The following is a 21,910-nucleotide window of genomic DNA, read 5'->3' as shown; positions in this document are numbered from 1 at the left end:
TTGACTCTCTTTGTCCCCCGCTCGAGGAGGGCTATGGCATAAATGTCTTCCTTGGAACGAATGTGTTTCTTTTCGTTCTTAAAGGGCATTGTCTCTAGTGTCCATAGCCTCTCGACGTGCTGTAGGAGGGTGGTGTCTTCTTCTGTCACTCTGGAGTGGAGGCAGCGAGTGGCTGCTGTTCGGTTAGGAGACCTAGAGAGGGGGCCTTGTAGTGTCCATCCTAGGCGGGTCTCGACTGCTGCTGGACAGCCTCTGGGCCCAGTGTGGACCCGGTCCATCGGGACGATGAGGTGTGCATGGTCGGATCCTATCAGCAGGGTCGGGGTGGCACCGTCTATGAGCGGTATAGGTAGTTGACGCAGGTGCACATATTTATCCATCAGCTTGGCGATGGGGTAGGTGTACTGCGACAGGCCTATGTCTTGGCTGGTGAAAGCGTTAGTGATCCTATACCGTCTCTCTGGCTGCCCGCTTGCTGCGATAGTGAAGGAGACATTCTCGCCCTTGATCGTCTTCAGGTCTCTTCTTATTGTCCGAATCGTCATCGTTTCTTCGCTCCCCCGCAGCCCCAGCTGGGCCGCAGCGGACGCGAGGAGAAGGGTCTTCTCTGACCCGTCGTCAAGGACGGCGTAAGTGTCCATGACCTTGTCTTCGTAACTCAATGTTACGCGGACCACCTTCAAGAGCACCCGGGCGCCCCCGCTGCTGGCGGGGTCAATGTACATAACACTTGCCTTTGTGCTGCTTGAGGGTGCAGGCTTTCTTCTGTTACTGTCATGTAGGACGTCCAAGTGGGCTCCGTCACACCGACTACACCTCTTCTTTAAGCGGCACTCGGCTGCCATGTGATTGCGCGCACATCGGTAACAGCGTCGGTTGGACTTTATCCATTGACTCGCCTTGTCGGCGGTCATCTTCTTGAACGTGTCACAGTGTGACAGCCAGTGTTCCTTTTCGCAGTACGGGCATACAATCTTCCACTTCTCTTTCATCGAGGGGGTACTGTGGTTCTTGTTGCTCGGTACTGATTCGGCTTGGTGCATGACGGTCACCAGCCTGCGGCCATCGTTTGCTCTCCTAGGTCCCTCTCTGGAGCTTGGCGTGCTCCGCACGAACGTATCCAATCGTAGGCTGTTGACTTCTCTCGCCAGGAAGTCGGCTAGGTCTAGGAGGGATGGCTCGGGACCGTTAGGATCACGGTGGTCTCTTTGCCGCCTGAAGCGCTCTTGTCGGGCGGGCGGAAGCTTCTCTAAAATCCTCTCAACATTAGAGTTCGCGTACAGTTCGTGCATACCCTTTTCCTTTTGTGCCCCCAGCATCCCTACCAGGGATTGTACCTTGATAGACAGGTCATCTAATGAGCGATTGTCTGTTGCTGGGGGTAGACGGTCAATATTCCTTATCTTTTGTATTACGTAGTCCCATATGCGTCCATAACGTTGGTCGAGGGCTGCTAGAGCCGCGGTGTATGGGGTAGTAGAGGTGGAATATGCCAGCGCTATATTGTGCGCTCTGGGCACCTTCAGGTGCTTGAGTAGGATAGCATACTTGTACGGTTCATCTGTTACATCGGACATCATTGTCTCTAAGCACATTCGTAGCTCTGTGTACTGTGCTCTGTTCTCGTGTGTGAAGTCCGGGAACGTCGGTGTGCCAAGGTACGATGCCATGGATGGCTGGCACATCGGTGAGCGTTGGAGGAGAGGCCTCCTAGGCGAGTCTCCTCTTACTTGTCGTGGTGGGCTGGTACCTGTCGGGTACCAAGGCCCGCGTACCCAGGTGCTGTTCCTCGGGGCTGGTTGTGCGTCAAGCTCACCCGTGAATTGAGTCGGGGGTCTGTAGCGCAGAGCCGCGGGGGTAAAGTCTGGGCTGTACTGGACCTCCTGGTCCTGTGGAGTATGATGATGCTGTTGGGCTTGACTCTCCTCCTCTCCCTCTTCTTCTTCCTCTGCCAGGTCATCTAGATCAGTGGTTCCCAACCTTTTTCCCCCCAGGGACCCCCAAACATCTCTGATGAAATTCGCGGACCCCCTCCTAATAAGATACCATAAAATACTTTTTTTTTTTCATTTTAATAACAAACTGCTTATACACAGGCATATGCATCACAATTAGACCCACTATGCTTCTTTGACTTGTGCCTTCAATCAACAAATCTCATCTTGCACCATATGCATTTCAAAATGTTTGGCCAATATTCAAATGCTGTATTCATCCTCTCAAATCAGGCCCTAATGGTGAACGGTTTGCATTTATGGAACAAATCAATGCAACAAATTAAACTAAATATGAGACAGGAAATTCCAATCAGTAGCAGAGAGAATCTGTCCTAGCTGGGTTTAATACCTTTTTTTTGTCATTTTAATAACAAACTGCTTATACACAGGCATATGCATCACAATTAGACCCACTATGCTTCTTTAACTTGTGCCTTCAATCAACAAATCTCATCTTGCACCATATGCATTTCAAAATGTTTGGCCAATATTCAAATCCTGTATTCATCCTCTCAAATCAGTCCCTAATGGTGAACGGTTTGCATTTATGGAACAAATCAATGCAACAAATTATTAAACTAAATATGAGACAGGAAATTCCAATCAGTAGCAGAGAGAATCTGTCCTAGCTGGGTTTAATACCTTTTTTTTGTCATTTTAATAACAAACTGCTTATACACAGGCATATGCATCATAATTAGACCCACTATGCTTCTTTGACTTGTGCCTTCAATCAACAAATCTAATCTTGCACCATATGTATTTCAAAATTTTGGCCAATATTCAAATCCTGTATTCATCCTCTCAAATCAGGCCCTAATGGTGAACGGTTTGCATTTATGTTGAATGAAGTAAGAATCCACTGCAGTAAAAATATCCTCACCTCGAGTGGTGGTAGTAAGGTTGACTGACATGAGAATGTCCTGCTTCAGATCCTCATTTTCGATATATTGCACATAAACGATGAGCACAGCCTCGTCTGCGACAGTTGTAGTTTCATCAAGTTGTATGGCAAATGGACCCTTTCTAAGCTTTTCTGACAGCTGCTGCTCGCAATCACTTGACATCTTATCAATTCGGTCTTTCACTACATTGTTCAAGAGTGGTACTGATTTTAGTTTATCCGCCACCTGTGGGCCGCACAGTTTCTAAACCATTTTGATGCAGGCTGGTTTGATGAGCTGCTCGCCAATATTGTGCGGTTTCTTTGCTTTTGCAATTAAAAGCGAACACTCAAAGGAGGCTTCGGTAGCCTTCTGTAAATCACTGCCACCCCTGCTCCACGCTACTCTAACATCAACAGGCTTGTTCGCCTTGAGAGACTGTTCTTTCCTCCGAAAAAAGTCTGGAACCTTCCCAACGGTTTCTGGGTGCTTAGACGCCTGATGTCTCTTCAGCTTGCTGGGCTTCAGGCTCGAGTTTGCCAACTTTTCTCCACAAATCACACACTCAGGTCGTTTGTCTGGTCCCTCAGTGAAGCCCATGGTGATGTAATTTTCGCGATTGCTGTAGGTCCTAACTTTTTTTGCAGATGAGCTGCCGTCATCTCCTTTTCGTTTGTCACACATTTTCGCCTCTGGCGGCTGACTGCAGACGAGCCGAGAAAGTTAACTAGCGTGCTAGGCTAGCTACAGAAAGTGATACAGTCAACTGATTCGCGTTTTAGCGGCTACCCGGTAGCCTACTGTTAACGTTCAAAAATCATGTCTAGATGTTTATTTATTTATCTTTATTTTTTATTGTAGTGGAGAGAGTATTCATGCTTCTGATGATAAAAATATGCTAATTAAATATTTCTAAAAAAAAAAAAAAAAAAAAAAAGGACTCAAATCATCTGTGGTCTGGCGGACCCCTGCGCCCCCTGGCGGACCCCCAGGGGGTCCGCGGACCCCAGGTTGGGAATCACTGATCTAGATCCTGTAGTCTATTTAGTCTCTCCGCGGCATAGGCTGGTTCTTCCCTGTTGCTGGGTCTCGCTTGGACCGGTCGGGGAAGGGATTCGGAGAGGGGTATAGGCTCTCTCTGTTGGCCGGGCTCAGGGTCGCTTGATCGGGTAGGGGAGGGTGCCCTAGACCCTTGTCTTGACGAGGCCCTGGAGCCCCGTGCGGAGGGAGGGGGGGTTACCCTGGCAATCAGTTGCTCCATTATCTGCGCTTGTAATCGGTCGCGCTCGGCTTCGCGCTTGGTGTGAGCGAGGTCGCGCTCTGCTTCGCGTTGGGCACCGGCGGCGGCGCGCGGGGCTTCGGCGCGGTCTCTTTCCATATTCTCTTCCGTCTGGAGGCGTCTAGTCTCTAGGCGTATGCAGTCTTCGTCACTCCGTTGCTGCGCCTGGAAGCGCTCTCGCTCGGTCGCAGAGTGTTCGCGTTCACTAAGGGCTTGCGCTTGGAGTTTCGCGTGGAAGCGTTCTTGTTCCATGGAAGAATGTTCGCGCTCGCTAAGCGTCTGTGCTTGGAGTCGATCGCGTTCGGTTGAGGCTGCCAGGGTGGCGATAAAGGCCTGCGCCAGCATCTTGTCCGCCTCGCTGGGGGAAGACACTGGTAGAGGTGATCGGCTTCTGGTAGTACTCGTTGGAGATCCGTTCTCCTGTCGCGTACCGAGGAGGTCTATCTCCTGGGTGCGCGTCTCTTCTTGTGGTGGGTCGGGTTCCGTCCCTGGAGGGCTTTCTTTATCCTGGAGCTCTCCGGGGACTACCTCGTCGACGTTGGCGGGGGGTAAAGTCATGTCAGGTCCCTCCTGGTCCCCCCCGTGAGCTTGGTCAGTTATGTTAGAACCCACTAGGGTCTCTACTGGCGGGGTCGCCTGGTCGGTAGGGTTTGACATACTTTTACTATCCGCTTTTTCCGCGTTTAACGTCTGTAGAAAGCTAGGTAGTATACTGGCAGCGTAGTCCTCTAGGTACTGAGGTGGCTGCCGTCTACGCTGCGGGCGATCTATTTTAGGAGAACCGTTTGTGGAGTGTTCATCATTGGCCATGTCAATATTAATATTATATTAATATTACGCTATTTACCCTCCGGCTCGAAGGACCAATTGTAACTGAGGGGTACAATTCCCTGACTGTATTAAATAAGTATGGTATCATTAAACCACTACTGTCTTATGTACATTACTACTGGCCATACAGTACACAGGTATATGAGATGAACACTTCCACAATGACACGGTTCCACACAAATCTTGGTTAGAATAATATTTATTAGCAGCAATAATAGTAGATTACATTACTTTACTTAGAGTCGCGCTTGTAAGGCGAAGAATGTGCGTGAGTAAGTCAAGAGCGTAAGTCCATTATAATATTACGCAGGAGATAATGAATACCACCTGTATCCTAGGAATTATATCTATGGTACACTAGTAGGGCAGCGGGAGATACTAGTAGGGTCCCTCCGGTTGTAGGCCAGCAAGGGGAGAGGATTTGTCGGTAGCAAAGTCTGGGTCAACGAAGAATAGGGAGACTCCAGGTACAGGAGACAGTGCAATAATCTCTTGATCCGCAGACGAATAACAGCTATTCTCCGGCATGCAGCTCCGCATGGAAGAAAGCTAGCCAGCCTCAGGCGGTCTTAGAGGCGGGCTCGACGTTGCTCCTCACAGGGTAAATCCCACACAATTGTGGGTGTAGACGATTCTCCGCTCCATCAGCTACAGGACCAAAGCAAATATAATCCAGCCGAAAAGGGCTATGTAGTCGTCGGGTAGGTTATCCAGTGTACATGTCCACACGGTCCTCGTCTAGGGCTCCTCGGATGAAGGCGCCAGGGTAAGCTGCCCAGCCTAGATAAGCACACTAGCTGGTACGAGGAAACGTTGGTAATGCTGGTCACTGTAGAACGGTAGCCGCACGATACACTATACATAAATAGACTATTACTGAATTAATAGAATAGGTCGAACTCGACGGTACAGCGTTAAACTCTGATACTTCAGCTATCTATTCGCACGCGGTCTCAATGCTCTATTTGGGGCCAAACGGGCCCTACTTCACCGCACGTTGTATCGTGGGTGAGGCTTCACTTGGGTAACTCGAACTACTTCTGTATTCACCTGCGCCATATTTATACGTTAGGTGAACAAACTAGTACCAGCCTTATTCCTGTCTCGTATTCTTGCGCAGAGCCGTTCATGTCCAGGCATGTCTTTGGCGGTGACTTTGAACTAGACCTTGGGGGTATGGCAGTGGCGCCTAAGGGACCGCTGTCCAATAGGAGAACGAAATATTATGGTCTGTACTAGGTAAAAGGGATATTCCGTGTATATGTACAAAGAATACACAAGGGATATCAGACGATATACAAATATTATGCAATATATATCAGTTAATAAATATATATATTCGGTTTAATCTGATCCTTCGTAACAGTGACCATGTTAACAGGTTAGAGCAGCTACACAGTGACCATGTTAACAGGTTAGAGCAGCTACACAGTGACCATGTTAACAGGTTAGAGCAGCTACACAGTGACCATGTTAACAGGTTAGAGCAGCTACACAGTGACCATGTTAACAGGTTAGAGCAGCTACACAGTGACCATGTTAACAGGTTAGAGCAGCTACACAGTGACCATGTTAACAGGTTAGAGCAGCCACACAGTGACCATGTTAACAGGTTAGAGCAGCTAGACAGTGACCATGTTAACAGGTTAGAGCAGCTACACAGTGACCATGTTAACAGGTTAGAGCAGTGACCATGTTAACAGGTTAGAGCAGCTAGACAGTGACCATGTTAACAGGTTAGAGCAGCTACACAGTGACCATGTTAACAGGTTAGAGCAGTGACCATGTTAACAGGTTAGAGCAGCTACACAGTGACCATGTTAACAGGTTAGAGCAGCTACACAGTGACCATGTTAACAGGTTAGAGCAGCTACACAGTGACCATGTTAACAGGTTAGAGCAGCCACACAGTGACCATGTTAACAGGTTAGAGCAGCTACACAGTGACCATGTTAACAGGTTAGAGCAGCTACACAGTGACCATGTTAACAGGTTAGAGCAGCTACACAGTGACCATGTTAACAGGTTAGAGCAGCCACACAGTGACCATGTTAACAGGTTAGAGCAGCTACACAGTGACCATGTTAACAGGTTAGAGCAGCCACACAGTGACCATGTTAACAGGTTAGAGCAGGTACACAGTGACCATGTTAACAGGTTAGAGCAGCTACACAGTGACCATGTTAACAGGTTAGAGCAGCTACACAGTGACCATGTTAACAGGTTAGAGCAGCCACACAGTGACCATGTTAACAGGTTAGAGCAGGTACACAGTGACCATGTTAACAGGTTAGAGCAGTGACCATGTTAACAGGTTAGAGCAGCTAGACAGTGACCATGTTAACAGGTTAGAGCAGCTACACAGTGACCATGTTAACAGGTTAGAGCAGCTACACAGTGACCATGTTAACAGGTTAGAGCAGCTACACAGTGACCATGTTAACAGGTTAGAGCAGCTACACAGTGACCATGTTAACAGGTTAGAGCAGCCACACAGTGACCATGTTAACAGGTTAGAGCAGCTACACAGTGACCATGTTAACAGGTTAGAGCAGCCACACAGTGACCATGTTAACAGGTTAGAGCAGCTACACAGTGACCATGTTAACAGGTTAGAGCAGCTACACAGTGACCATGTTAACAGGTTAGAGCAGCTACACAGTGACCATGTTAACAGGTTAGAGCAGCCACACAGTGACCATGTTAACAGGTTAGAGCAGGTACACAGTGACCATGTTAACAGGTTAGAGCAGTGACCATGTTAACAGGTTAGAGCAGCTACACAGTGACCATGTTAACAGGTTAGAGCAGCCACACAGTGACCATGTTAACAGGTTAGAGCAGCTACACAGTGACCATGTTAACAGGTTAGAGCAGCTAGACAGTGACCATGTTAACGTGTTCTAGCACGAGGCACTTGGTAAAATAGACTATATGGAATATAAGACCAATTCTGACGGTTGATGGATGATTAATGAATTCATAAAACATTTTTATCCCATTAATTCCTTGTATTTTGAATCTCCAGGCTTTGGTCACCTGACCCAGCAGTTGATGGCGCTGGCGGGGGGGCGGGTGGTCTTGGCTCTGGAGGGGGGTCACGACCTCACAGCCATCTGTGACGCCTCCGAGGTGTGTGTGTCGGCTCTGCTGGGAGACGAGGTGAGTTTTGTTATCGAGAGCCTTTCATTAGGTCTATCTGTTATCTAGTTATCTGCAGGTCCTATATAACAAGAGGTGCAAATCCAGAGCCTGCAGAATAATGAAAGACCCTCACCACCCCAACAACAGCCTGTTCAAGCTGCTGCGGTCAGGCAAACGCCGGCGAACACCAGCAACTAGGACAGAGAGACTTCGGCTCAGCTTCTTCCCCCAGGCCATCAGAGCCTTAAACACTGAACTCTCCACACACAAGCACACATGAGCACACACACAACACACACACTGTACACGCTCACACACTAGCAGCCACTTTAACATGAACACACACACACACATGCTGCACACGCTCACACTCATGGTCACTTTACACAATGAAAGGTCACTTTAAAAACAAGAACGGGGGGGCGGCTACGTGGCGTAGTGGGCAAGGCGCTCGCCACGAAATCTGGAGACGCTGGGCTTGCCTGTTCGAGCCCAGCGCTCCACATTTGCTTTCAGTTTAGCTGGTCGTCCGTACTAATACACATTGGCCGTATTAGGGGGTGGGAAACTGATGGCTGGGGATCGAGCGTTGTGGACAGCGACTCCTACAGGTCGGTTGGTGCGCCTGCGCAGTAGAATCAGGAAGTGTCGGGGGCAGCGTGAGCCTCCCACGCGTTACTCCTCGCCACTGAGAGATCGAGCTGCGCAGGTGAAAAGATGCGACTGCTGTTACGCTCCAGTAGCTCACCGCATATCTCGGCGCTATTTCTGCGTCGGGGAAAACCGTGCTGCGTCACGGATCTGGTGGACTCGAGTTCGATTCCCAGACCCGCCGTCATTTACCAGAATGTCTTCCCCTGATCTATATCCCGTTTCACCCTGTATCTGTCGTCATGCTTGACCAGAAAAGCGATAAACGCTAAAAAATTAAGTAAAAAAGAAAAAAAAAAAAAGAACGGGAGTGGTTCTTGTATAGTAAACAGATGGATAGCAAGCTAGCATAAGGTGTGAGGATGGGGGGTTCTTGCGGAGCCCAATAGCAAAACACAGGAGGAGAGAATGGAGCGGTTTAGGGTTCTTTACATTATTCTTCCCAACCAAGCAGAGTATAACAGGAATGTGAAACAGGAATGTGAACAACACGGAGGTTATAATGTTCTTGGGGGGAAGAAGAATGAGAGCAGGTGCACTTCAGTGCAGCTGTAGGCAGCGAGAGAGAGAGGACACAGGTCTTGCGCTTGAGAGCGAGCAGGAGTCCTCTTTGACGTCAGGGTGGAAGGACGCTGGGGCTCGAGACGTCAGGGTGGAAGGACGCTGGGGCTCGAGACGTCAGGGTGGAAGGACGCTGGGGCTCGAGACGTCAGGGTGGAAGGGCGCTGGGGCTCGAGACGTCAGGGTGGAAGGGCGCTGGAGCGAAGTCCTGGGGCACAAGAAACAGAAGGTTAGGGCAAGCATAAACAGGGGTAGTTACAGCTGGTCTTCAGGTAGCGTCGTCGTACCTCGGTAGGCAGTTTAACACTGCGACGTCGGATGACGGGATCTGCCAGTTGAAGTAGGGAACGCTTGATGAGGTGATCTCTTGCAGCCGCGCTGATTGCTCCTCATCTGGCAGACACGAACTCCGATCGTGACATAAGGACACATAGTATAACTGTAGATTGTATAGTATAGCATTGTGTACATAAGACCCAGTGCCTCATCCGTAGCTAACAGTGTATTGCACTATCGCAGGACCCTAGCATGTCTTACCATGCTTTTTGTAAACTTCATGTACATATACCTGATATGTCTTTATTCTTATTACTTGTATTATTGCACAAATGTCTTATTCTCATCCTATTGGATTCTTATTATTGTATATATTGTATTATGGCATTATTGTATTATTGCACAATCGTTGCGGGCAAGACCCCCCGCATTTCACTGTATACTTGTATGCCGTGACAAATAAAACTCTTGACTTGACTTGACTAGAGCTCTTCATTAGGTCTATCTGTTATCTAGAGCTCTTCATTAGGTCTATCTGTTATCTAGAGCTCTTCATTAGGTCTATCTCTTATCTAGAGATCTTCAGTAGGTCTATCTGTTATCTAGAGCTCTTCATTAGGTCTATCTGTTATCTAGATATCTTCATTAGGTCTATCTGTTATCTAGAGCTCTTCATTATGTATATCTGTTATCTAGAGCTCTTCATTATGTCTATCTGTTATCTAGAGCTCTTCATTAGGCCTATCTCTTATCTAGAGCTCTTCAGTAGGTCTATCTCTTATCTAGAGATCTTCAGTAGGTCTATCTGTTATCTAGAGCTCTTCATTATGTCCATCTGTTATCTAGATATCTTCATTAGGTATATCTGTTATCTAGAGCTCTTCATTATGTATATCTGTTATCTAGAGCTCTTCATTAGGTCTACCTGTTCTCTCTCTCTCTCTCTCTCTCTCTCTCTCTCTCTCTCAGTTGGAGTCAGTCTCTCAGTCCATGCAGCAACAAAAGCCATGTCCCAAAGCCTCCTCCTCTCTGGAGAGAGTTATAGAGATACAGAGTGAGTCAGTCTCCGCCCCCCCCCCCCCCCCACACACACACACACACACACACCCTCCTTCACGCACTTCTCTCTCTCCCCTCTCTCTTTATCTCTTCTCTCTGTCTCTCGTCTTTCTCTCTGTGTCTCTTTCTCTCTCCCTCTCTCTCTGCTCTCCTCTATCTCTCTCTCTATTTCTCTGTCTGTCTGCCTCTCTCTCTCTCTTCCCTCTTCTCTCTCCCTCTCGCTCCCCCCTCTCTCTCTCCCCCCTCTCTCTATCTCTCTCTCTCCCTCTCCAATTCAATTTCAATTCAATTCAATTCAAATGGCTTTATTGGCATGACGTACTTCTACATGTTGCCAAAGCAAATGATTAATATTAAACATTGATTAGAAACAGTCTTATCTCCTCTATATCTCTCTTATCTCCTCTCTCCCTCTCTCTCCTGCTATCCCTCTCTCTCTCCCTCTCTCTCCTGCTATCCCTCTCTCTCCCTCTCTCTATCTCTCTCTCCCTCTCGCCCTCTCTCTCTCCCTCTCTCTCTATCTCTCTCTCTCCCTCTATCTCTCTCTCCCCCTCTATCCCTCTCTCTCCTCCCTCTCTCTCTCTCTCCCCCTCTCTCCCTCTCTCTCTCCCTCTCTCTCTCCCTCTCTCCCTCTCCCTCTCCCTCTCTCTCTCTCTCCCTCCCTCTCTCTCTCTCTCTCTCTCTCTCTTCCTCTCTCCAGGTAAACACTGGGGTTGTCTACAGAGATTAGCTCAGACAGTCAGTCTGTCCCTATTGGACGCTCAGAACGGAAGCCAGCCATTGGACGCTGCGGCGGAGCGGAGGGAGAAGGACGAGGCGGAGACGGTCACCGCCATGGCCTCTCTCACCGTCGACGTCCCCCCCCACGTTACCACGGAAACCAGCAGGTCAGTGATGTCATCACAGTTAGGAACAACATGGGCGGGGGCGGGGGGGGGGGGGGGGGGGGGGGGGCAGACATGTCAGGGACTTTTATTTTGAACCAGCGACTTTTATTTTCAAAGTAGTCTCAGAAACCAGCAGATCAGTATAATTCATTCAATCTTTATTTAATGTGGAAGGATCATTGAGAGCAAGTTCTCATTTACAATGACATTGAGAAATAGAGTGTAGAAACAGAAAGGTTAAATTAAACATTTCAAATGATTGAAAACAACTGCAGACTGTGGTTTGCTATTAACACATTGACGGCCACAGGGATTAGACGGGCCCCACTCTATACGGCCAGCATATCATAATAAGGTTTCATTGTGCATGAGGCTGTTTGTAGAGCTAAATCTATACGGGGCGGGGGACGTCGTTTCTGATTATTGATTACCAATAACGGCATTAGCCTCAGTAGCCTAATTCGCTGACCGGGTGGATGGCTATCAAAGCAAGGCCCGATTGGGCTGTAATTGACGTCAAATAGCTCTTACCTGTGGCCGGTTGGACTGCAAAAAGAATTTCCCAGTTATCGATCGTCATCTGGTAGATCCATATGTCCATTGGCTGATGCTATAATCCTTTACTGCATAATGAATTCAGCGTCCCAAAAACTATTTCAGACGATCGGCTACATGCATAGCTGTAGGCTAACAGAAAAATCCATTCATAAATTTTTTTAATAAAACACCGGTCTCTAACAGGGAACACTGCATTATCGAGACAGCACCCCTATGAGGATCTGGCCGGTAATGCACTTTTCCGAATTCCAAGAGTAGGGTAAATCTGCAGTGCCGCAGGGTGACATTGAGTGGGATATTACAATGGAATAAAAGCCAAAACAACCTTGCCACGGACATATCCGTGGTTGGCCCTCAACCGTTGGATCCGAAACACGGACATGTCCGTGGTTGGCCCCGAATGTGTTAAAGAATTAAACTGACCAATTAATCGAGTTTTAAAGTGCTTTGCAAAACGTTCCATATGTAACACTTTAGCCTCTAGCTTAGCATGTAGCATCACAGTAACACTGTAGCCTCTAGCTTAGCATGTAGCATCGCTTAGCATGTAGCATCACAATAACACTTTAGCCTCTAGCTTAGCATGTAGCATCACAATAACACTTTAGCCTCTAGCGGGGTCATCCCTATGTTCCCCGGGTCCTATGTTCCCCGGGTTCTATGTTCCCCGCTTTTTTTTAAAGAAAGGTCCCGCCCGCTCCCGAACAAAAAAAGGGTTCTATGTTCCCCGCTGAAATAAAGGTCCTATGTTCCCCGCTTCAAGAAGACGCATAACATTGGGTATATACTAGTTCCCCGCTGAAATAAAGGTCCTATGTTCCCCGGGTCCTATGTTCCCCACTGAAATAAAGGCTTGCCAAATGCTGAAATAAAGGTCCTATGTTCCCCGCTTCAAGAAGACGCATGACATTGGGTATATACTAGGGCTGACCCCTATTAGTCGATTAGTCGACTAATCGGTCGAAAGGAGCCGTAGTCGACTGGCCAACCTCTTAGTCGAATATATATTAAAAAATAATAATAATTTAAATTATAATTTATTTTTTATCATTCTTTCCAAAAGAAAAGAGGCCTAGAAGCATGGCTAACGCTAATGGCACGCATACCAGAGGCTAACTGCCTACGAAAACAGGCACAGAGGCACTGAAAGAGGATTTCACCCATCTAATGAACACACTAGAGCAGGGGTGTCAAACTCATTTTCACAGAGGGCCATATCAGCATTATGGTTGCCCTCAAAGGGCCAAAGACTGTATAAATGTTAATGTAATGTAAAATAAATGTAGCTACTCATTTACATATTGTTAAACATGTTGTTTCTGTATTTATTACTTATTCAAGTTATACATATTGCATATGCATTTGCATAAATGTAAAAATATATGTTAGCTTATGTTATTTTAACAAATAATTTTAGTTTATCAGAACCCCATATTACTCCATCAATCAATGATCAAACCATTCAAGTAAATAACAAAGAAGAATATCATCAAATACAAGCTATGACATTAAGTTTGTTCAAAACCTTTTTGTCACAGTCAAGAGGGGCAGAACTAACAACTGTGAGCTGCAAAGAACACGTGGGACAGATGTAGCAGATGTTACAAAAACAAATGGCTGCACACAACCTTGCAGAGGCCATACATCCAACTAATGGAAGATAGTTTAATTAACTTTAATTAACAGATTGCAGAATGGGTACAGTACAGTACAGCTCAATACACACAATTGTTAAGGGGATGCAGACCAGAGAAAGACTTTCGACTTGTTTACATCAGGGTCCCCCATTTTCAATTCGTAATGAAATTGCTATTATGTGTCTGCATGAACACACAACTGTAACTGTACTCAAAAATAACAAAATAAGGGTTGTCTCAGTTCACAACTATATTGGTCAAGTTTTGGGTGGGACTTGTTTGCGTCCCTACAGCTTCTTATTCAATTGAGCGAGATGCTCGGTTATGTCACACAGCCAGTTTGCATCTGACAGTTCAGACAATATTTCTTCAACCCTTTGTTACCTATTTCGCCTGGATCTTTTTTGTATTTTGGGCTGTAAAATTGTCAAAGAATGTCTGAGGAGTAAGTGCTTTTTTTGCACTGGTTATTTCATCAATACCTCAGATGTTCAACATACATGTATGTGTAAAAATGTGTAATAACTAAGGCTGTCAAAGTTAAAGCTTTATTAACGCATTAACCCACAATTATTTGAACACTGCTATTTTTTAACCCAATATTAATGTAAAAAAATAATTTTTATTTTATTTTTTTTACCTGGGCTCTTGGGGGGCCACATCAAATGACGTGGCGGGCCGCATTTGGCCCGCAGGCCGTGAGTTTGACACATATGCACTAGAGTGACTAGACTAGACAAATATCAAGATGTATCCATCAGTGGACCAATTGCATGCTTTTGCAGAGGACAAGAAGCCTTCAGTCGACTCCTTCAGACATTAAGCACCTCCCACAGCCCAAATGGAATGATAAAAAATGTACAAAAATTTAATTAAATAAAAAAATTTAAAATATTATACTTAATTTTTTATTTTTTTGACCAATAGTCGACTAACGGCAAATTTTGGCCAATCATAGTCGACCTTCCAAATCCTTAGTCGGGGACAGCCCTAGTATATACTAATTACAACAAGACATTAGAGAGAGAGAGAGAGAGAGATCATTTGTCAATTGAATATGCTACAACATCTGAATCATATACCTATTACCTGCCACAGACATCACACAAGGGTTCGTTTTGATTAATTTCTCAAATGGTCTCTACTGTAAAAACATTTGCATTTCCCAGAGAATGTTGGCCAACTTTACCTTAGTCTTATGCATATTGCACATAGTTCATGTATAATACTGTAAAATAGCTTAGACATAGCCTACTTGCATAGAATAGTCATGTATAATAATGTATAATATTGCTGGCTGTACAATACTGCTGTAGGCCTATAATACTGCTGTTCATATCCAGTATACACATATTCACAGCGTGGCCGTCACAGTGCGGCCCTGAGAGCGTTGCTCTCCGGCTGTGCAGCTGGACCCTTCTCAAATAAGCACGAAAAAGACGACACTCGCCACTTAAAGAAATCAAAAGCGTGTATTTAACAACCTCAAAAACGTTCTAAACACGCTTTATATTAACACTTTGATCGCCATGGTTAAATTCATAATTTACCATCCCTTGCCAGCTCTATTTGTCTATGGAGAAGTTCCCCTTCTTTGCAGGGCTATAACTTTTTAAATTGTATTGCTAAATTGACATTATTATGGCCCATTCAATGTCCTATATCTATTGTTCAGGGTGTAGCAACGTTATACTTTTTCATTCACATATTCATACTAAAATACGGTCTAAAGTATAAGTATGTTTTTATCGTTTTCTGCAGCTTTCTCCAGAACTTGATTTATAGCCCTAAATGCATTATATTGATGATCAAATACAGTTTGGTAGGAATCTGTGCGAGATAAAAAATGTCAACTGGATGTGCTTCTAGGAGTTACCACTTATCATCTGATGTTGACCGGATGGGCGGGGGGTCGTTTATAATTCCGTGGGCAACGTTATATCATTCATCTAGTGTGGGTGATATGATCATCAGAGCAGTTTATATGGAACACGTTAAAAAAAAACGCTGAATCTTACCGTAGCTTCCTCGGGCCGTTGGGCGATGAGCGTGGAGCAGAGATATTCCTATTATGGGATGTATAAATACCCGATCCATTTCCAGGTTGTATAATAGTATATACGTCCAAATCATGTTGTTTATCGAGTTATTTGCACCGATCGGTGTTCACTGTGTCAAGATGGAGTCCCTCTAACGATAGCGAGTGCCCGGACGAAATATGGGTGAGCACCACTTCATCCACAGATCACTTCCTGTTGGGCGATCTGCCGATCGGCCACCAGATGGCGCTCTTGAACCGTTAGAGAGTTGAGTGGAGCTCAGCAGTATATCTCAGGTCCCCGGGGGAGAAATATTTTTTTTTTTTTGAAATATTGATATCAAAGACGTGTTACGGCGTCTTCGGCAGAATGAGCATGGCGGGGAATGACGAGTTTTGGCGTCTCCGGCGATTAAAGTGTTAACTTAATAAATAAACAAAAACGAAAAATCTACTTATGTCAACGAAAATGTCCAGTTGACCTAACTAAATAACATACATCTCTGTTACACGCAAGCATGCAGCATCTGACGGCCGAATCTGTCAGACGGCACTGGAGTAGATATACAGTAACACACATACACAATTACACATGTTGCACCATATCTTTTTTTTTTTATTATTTTTTTTTTTTAAACATAACATAAATTTAGACACACAAGCATTAACAGTAAATATCCTAAGTAAATCACAGGATTATACATTTCAAATCAATATAAATGTAGTTTACGGGATATATATACCTAATACTTGCAGTCCAATACATACATATGCTCTTGCTCGCTCTCCCCCCCCCCCGGACCCCCACTTGGATAATCCATCCATTTTAATTTGTTTCTAACCAGGAACTACAATTCATATGCTAGCTTTTATTCTCTCCACCACTTCTAACCAAATTGCAATGTTGGTTTCACTGACACCTAAAATTCTTGCTGTAGATATCTCTAGATAAATCACATCGAGATAGGTAAGAATCCATACCTTCCAGCAATTTTTTTCCGGTTGAATCCATCGTGAAGCTATCAGCTTTTTAGCAGCTGTAAGACCGGATAAAACTAGTCTCTTTAGCTGTATAGGGGCTGCATATTGAAAGACATCATTCAACAGCAATACAGAGGGATGTACAGGTATATTCAGAAGTAAGAATTCTGATAATTTCAGGGTCACTTCTTCCCAGAATTTCTTAACAGGTGGGCAATCCCAATACATATGCATAAATGTACCCTCATCACCATTTGTACATAAAGAATCTTGTTTAAGTCCCATTCTGTTCAATCTTATAGGAGTCAGGTATGTCCTGTGAATATAATTAAGATTAATTTGTTGATGATCCGGGTTGCGTGATGCAATTCGAACGTTTGCCCAGACTTCTTGCCAATCAAAATCTACTTCCAAATCTGGTATATCCCTCCTCCATACTAAGTCTAGGGGAAGGATTTCATACGAAGACGTTAGTAAGTGATGATAAAAATCAGATACGAATCCTCTCGATGTCTCTCTTTCATAGAAGAATTTGTGATATCTGTGATGCTCAATTGGTATTTTTAATGGGACTCCATGAGCCTTCAAACATTTTAATAACTGTGCGTAGAAATAATATGTGGAACTGGTGAGGTAAATTTTTTTATGTATATCATGATAGCTACAAAAACCCTGTTTGTTGAAAACATCTCCCAATGTATGTATGCCCTGCTTTTCCCATTTGGGGTATCTGATAGGTCGTTTCCCAATAAGGAGTTAATTGTTATTGAATAGGGGAGTATGGCTATGCCATACACAACTCTTTTTCGGGAGTAGCGGGGAACATAGAACCTTTTTTTAGTCGCGACGTGTACGTTTGAGAACACTACCGTAATGACAGAGAAATTAAGCAAGCTGACATGGTCCCTCACACAACTCGGTCGCTTTTTCGGGAGCCGCAACGGGAGTGGGGAACATAGGACCTTTTTTATCGCTACCGGGGAACATAGGACCCGGGGAACATAGGACCTTTTTATCGCTACCGGGGAACATAGGACCCGGGGAACATAGGACCCGGGGAACATAGGACCTTTTTATCGCTACCGGGGAACATAGGACCCGGGGAACATAGGACCTTTTTATCGCTACCGGGGAACATAGGACCCGGGGAACATAGGACCCGGGGAACATAGGACCTTTTTATCGCTACCGGGGAACATAGGACCCGGGGAACATAGGACCCGGGGAACATGGGACCTTTTTATCGCTACCGGGGAACATAGGACCCGGGGAACATAGGACCCGGGGAACATGGGACCTTTTTTATCGCTACCGGGGAACATAGGACCCGGGGAACATAGGACCCGGGGAACATGGGACCTTTTTTATCGCTACCGGGGAACATAGGACCCGGGGAACATAGACATGCTCCCCCTCTAGCTTAGCATGTAGCATCACAATAACACTGTAGCCTCTAGCTTAGCGTGTACCATCACAATAACAACATGTCATTAGCTGCTTATCCGTGCCAAGGGCTTTCCTGTGGCTAAGGCATACATGTATTTATTGATAGATTTATTTAGTTGTAGTGATTGGAAGCGTAACAGACGTCATGTGGTCATCATAAGCCTCAGTGCATTTGTCTTTTTCTTTACCGTTTACCAGTAATTTTGTCCTTGAAACTGCATGTGGGGTTAATCCTTTCACTACCACACTACAGAAGGTTAACCTTTCACTACCACACTACAGAAGGTTAACCTTTCACTACCACACTACAGAAGGTTACCCTTTCACTACCACACTACAGAAGGTTAACCTTTCACTACCACACTACAGAAGGTTAACCTTTCACTACCACACTACAGAAGGTTAACCTTTCACTACCACACTACAGAAGGTTACCCTTTCACTACCACACTACAGAAGGTTAACCTTTCACTACCACACTACAGAAGGTTAACCTTTCACTACCACACTACAGAAGGTTAACCCTTTCACTACCAAACTACAGAAGGTTAACCTTTCACTACCACACTACAGAAGGTTAACCTTTCACTACCACACTACAGAAGGTTAACCTTTCACTACCACACTACAGAAGGTTAACCTTTCACTACCACACTACAGAAGGTTAACCTTTCACTACCACACTACAGAAGGTTAACCCTTTCGCTACCACACTACAAAGGGTTAACACATTCACTACCACACCATAGAGGGTTAACCCTTTCACTACCACACTGTTAAACATTCACTACCACACTACAGAAGGTTAACACTTTAAGTGGCAGTCAGGTGGCGTAGTGGAGATTGCACTCGTCACCAATGCAAGAGGCTGCGGTCTCGACTCCCGGAGTCAGCATTGCTTGAGGCTTGGGCTGATCGCTATACTAACCCGTTTGGCTGGGTTAGGGGGAGGGCAAGTCATGGGTGGGAAACTGGCGTTGTGGACAGCGACGCCTACAGGTCAGGTCTGGGCGGTTGCTCAGCGGAGGCAGGACTTGAAGAAGGCAGCGTGACCTCCCACGCGTTACACTTCACCAATGAGAGTCCTCGCTGCCAGGTGAAAAAAGAGTCACTGGCTGTCGCCGCGCGTGTCGGAGGAAGCGTGCGGATGACTTCAGGGTTCGCTTGTACTGACCAGTAGGAGATCATGCGCACCATAGAGGGTTAACCCTTTCACTACCACACTACAGAAGGTTAACCTTTCACTACCATACTACAGCAGGTTAACCTTTCACTACCACACTAAAGAAGGTTAACCCTTTCACTACCCCACTACAGAGGGTTAACCCTTTCACTACCACACTACAAAAGGTTAACCCTTTCACTACCACACTACAGAAGGTTAACCTTTTCACTACAACACTACGGAAGGTTAACCCTTTCACTACCCCACTACAGAAGGTTAACCCTTTCACAAGATACAAGAGTTTTATTTGTCACGGCATACAGGTATACAGTGAAATGCGAGGGGTCTCGCCCGCAACTATGTGCAATAGTACAAGTAATAATAATAAGAGTCCAACCAATAGAGCGACATAGTGCAATAAACAAGTAAACAAAGTAGGCATATTGGTATCTGTACATGAGCTATTTACAGAGCATGGTAGGACATGCTAGGTCCTGTGGCAGTGCAGTACACTGTTAGCTATGGATGAGGCATTGGGTCTTTATGTACACTGCTACCACACTACAGAAGGTTAACCCTTTCACTACCCCACTACAGAAGGTTAACCCTTTCACTACCACACTACAGAAGGTTAACCCTTTCACTACCACACTACAGAAGGTTAACCCTAACTAACCTGACCTGATGTGCGACGCTAAGCTAGTTTTGGCTAGCGATAATTTTTTAAACTGCTGCTTAAAATTCAAAACCCCCCACCTTATCAGAGAGAGAAACGTATCAGAAGACTTTGTTCGAGGGTCTGTGCCGTGTTGTGGTTCAGGTGTTGTGGCTGCATGAACCACAGACGAAGCCAGGAGCCGTCTATTAATAGTACATTCATTTTCCTAGAGCTGCAACGGAGCCTGAAGACTGACGGAAAAATGCATCACCTATGAGAGGTCTATTGCCTTTTATGTCAGTAGAATTAGTGTATTTAGTCAGTAGAATTAGTAAAATTAGTGTATTTAGTCAGTAGAATTTGTGTATTTAGTCAGTAGAATTAGTAGAATTTGTGTATTTAGTCAGTAGAATTAGTAGAATTAGTGTATTTATGCTGCTAGTAGAACGACACATTCTGCAACAACAATATGTATCAGTTTGTCTTTGAGAACCACTGGTATGTCGGACTACTGGACAGATGCTACAGGAAGTTCATCTCACTCACAACGTCTGACCTTGTTATCCTGTTCCCTGTCGACCCCGCCCACAGGTCCACAGAGGAGCCAATGGAGGAAGAGCCTGTGTTGTAGAAGGAGCCTAACCAGGAAGTACAGAGGACGCCGTCGCCACATACACCTCCTCCACTCCTCCTCTCCTCCTCTCCACTCCTCCTCCTCTCCCACCAGGGCGGGCGGAGTCACACGGAGCACTTTGAAGTGTGTGTGTGTGTGTGTGTGTGTACAGGTGTGTAACCTGTGAGACTCAGAACGCCACACACACCGTTAGCACCATGCGATTGGCCGTGGGGAGTGTGATGAAAACGGGAAGAGGCGGGAGCCTGTTGTTGGTTTCCCCCCTCGTTTTATAAAAAAAAAATGTTCTAGCTGTTGGACTTAGGTTGTCGTGTCCATGGCAACAGAGAGAGAGGGGGGAACTGTATATTTTTTCACCTTGGGACGGTCGGACTGACTGCAGTGAGGAAACCAAACAAACAAACAAACCACAGAACTCTACTGACCTCTCAGTGCTTCGTCTGTCTCTGTCTCCATCTGTCTCTGTCTGAGAAGCACACCAACCATGCGGTTAGTATACATGTACTACGGTTCCTCTGTGGCTTTGCGTGTGTTGTTTATGCACATATATATATATATATATATATATATATATATATATATATATATATATATATATATATATATATATATATATATATATCTACGACCAGACACCCCTGTATATTCCATGAAGAGGGGGACGGAGGAGAAGAGGACGGGGCAGGAGGAGAGGGCAGGAGGACAAGAGGACAGGAGAGACGGGGGTTTCTCAGAGGACAGTCGTGTTGTGGATTGAAGGAAGATTTTTCTTAGCTTCTCCGCCAAGACTCTATTTCTTTCTTTCGTTCTCTGGAACCCCCCCGCTCCCTCCCTCCCCCCGCTCCCTCCCTCCCTCGGAATGGATTTTGACGGATGGCGGGTGTGTTTTTTTTTTTTTTTTTTTGGGTTGGAAGCAGTTGATTCTGGCACAAGGACCCGAGCAGCTGGAGCAGGACTCTAAGGAGGACACACGTCTGTCTCTTTCAGGTCGTGGACGGAGACAGACTCTAAGGAGGACACACGTCTGTCTCTTTCAGGTCGTGGACGGAGACAGACTCTAAGGAGGACACACGTCCGTCTCTTTCAGGTCGTGGACGGAGACAGACTCTAAGGAGGACACACGTCCGTCTCTTTCAGGTCGTGGACGGAGACGGACTCTAAGGAGGACACACGTCTGTCTCTTTCAGGTCGTGGACGGAGACAGACTCTAAGGAGGACACACGT

At 45.8% G+C, this 21,910-nt stretch overlaps 1 protein-coding gene across 1 annotated transcript in view; it reads left to right on the top strand.

Annotated features, from left to right (window-relative positions):
- hdac5 (histone deacetylase 5) overlaps positions 1-21,177 on the top strand; it is a 212,726-nt gene extending 191,549 nt beyond the window's left edge. The window contains exons 18-21 of the mRNA XM_084329296.1: positions 8,020-8,153; positions 10,593-10,677; positions 11,383-11,569; positions 20,644-21,177. Of these exons, the coding sequence (XP_084185422.1) occupies positions 8,020-8,153; positions 10,593-10,677; positions 11,383-11,569; positions 20,644-20,683 (446 nt within the window). The 3' untranslated portion in view covers positions 20,684-21,177. The remainder of the gene's footprint in view (positions 1-8,019; positions 8,154-10,592; positions 10,678-11,382; positions 11,570-20,643) is intronic.
- The last annotated feature ends 733 nt before the right edge of the window (positions 21,178-21,910 follow it).

Source organism: Notolepis coatsorum (assembly GCF_963971535.1).
Source record: "Notolepis coatsorum genome assembly, chromosome: 14".
Classification (NCBI taxonomy): domain Eukaryota; kingdom Metazoa; phylum Chordata; class Actinopteri; order Aulopiformes; family Paralepididae; genus Notolepis; species Notolepis coatsorum.
The sequence above is the reverse complement of the archived record's forward strand: the minus strand, read 5'-3'. Positions and strand labels throughout refer to the sequence as shown.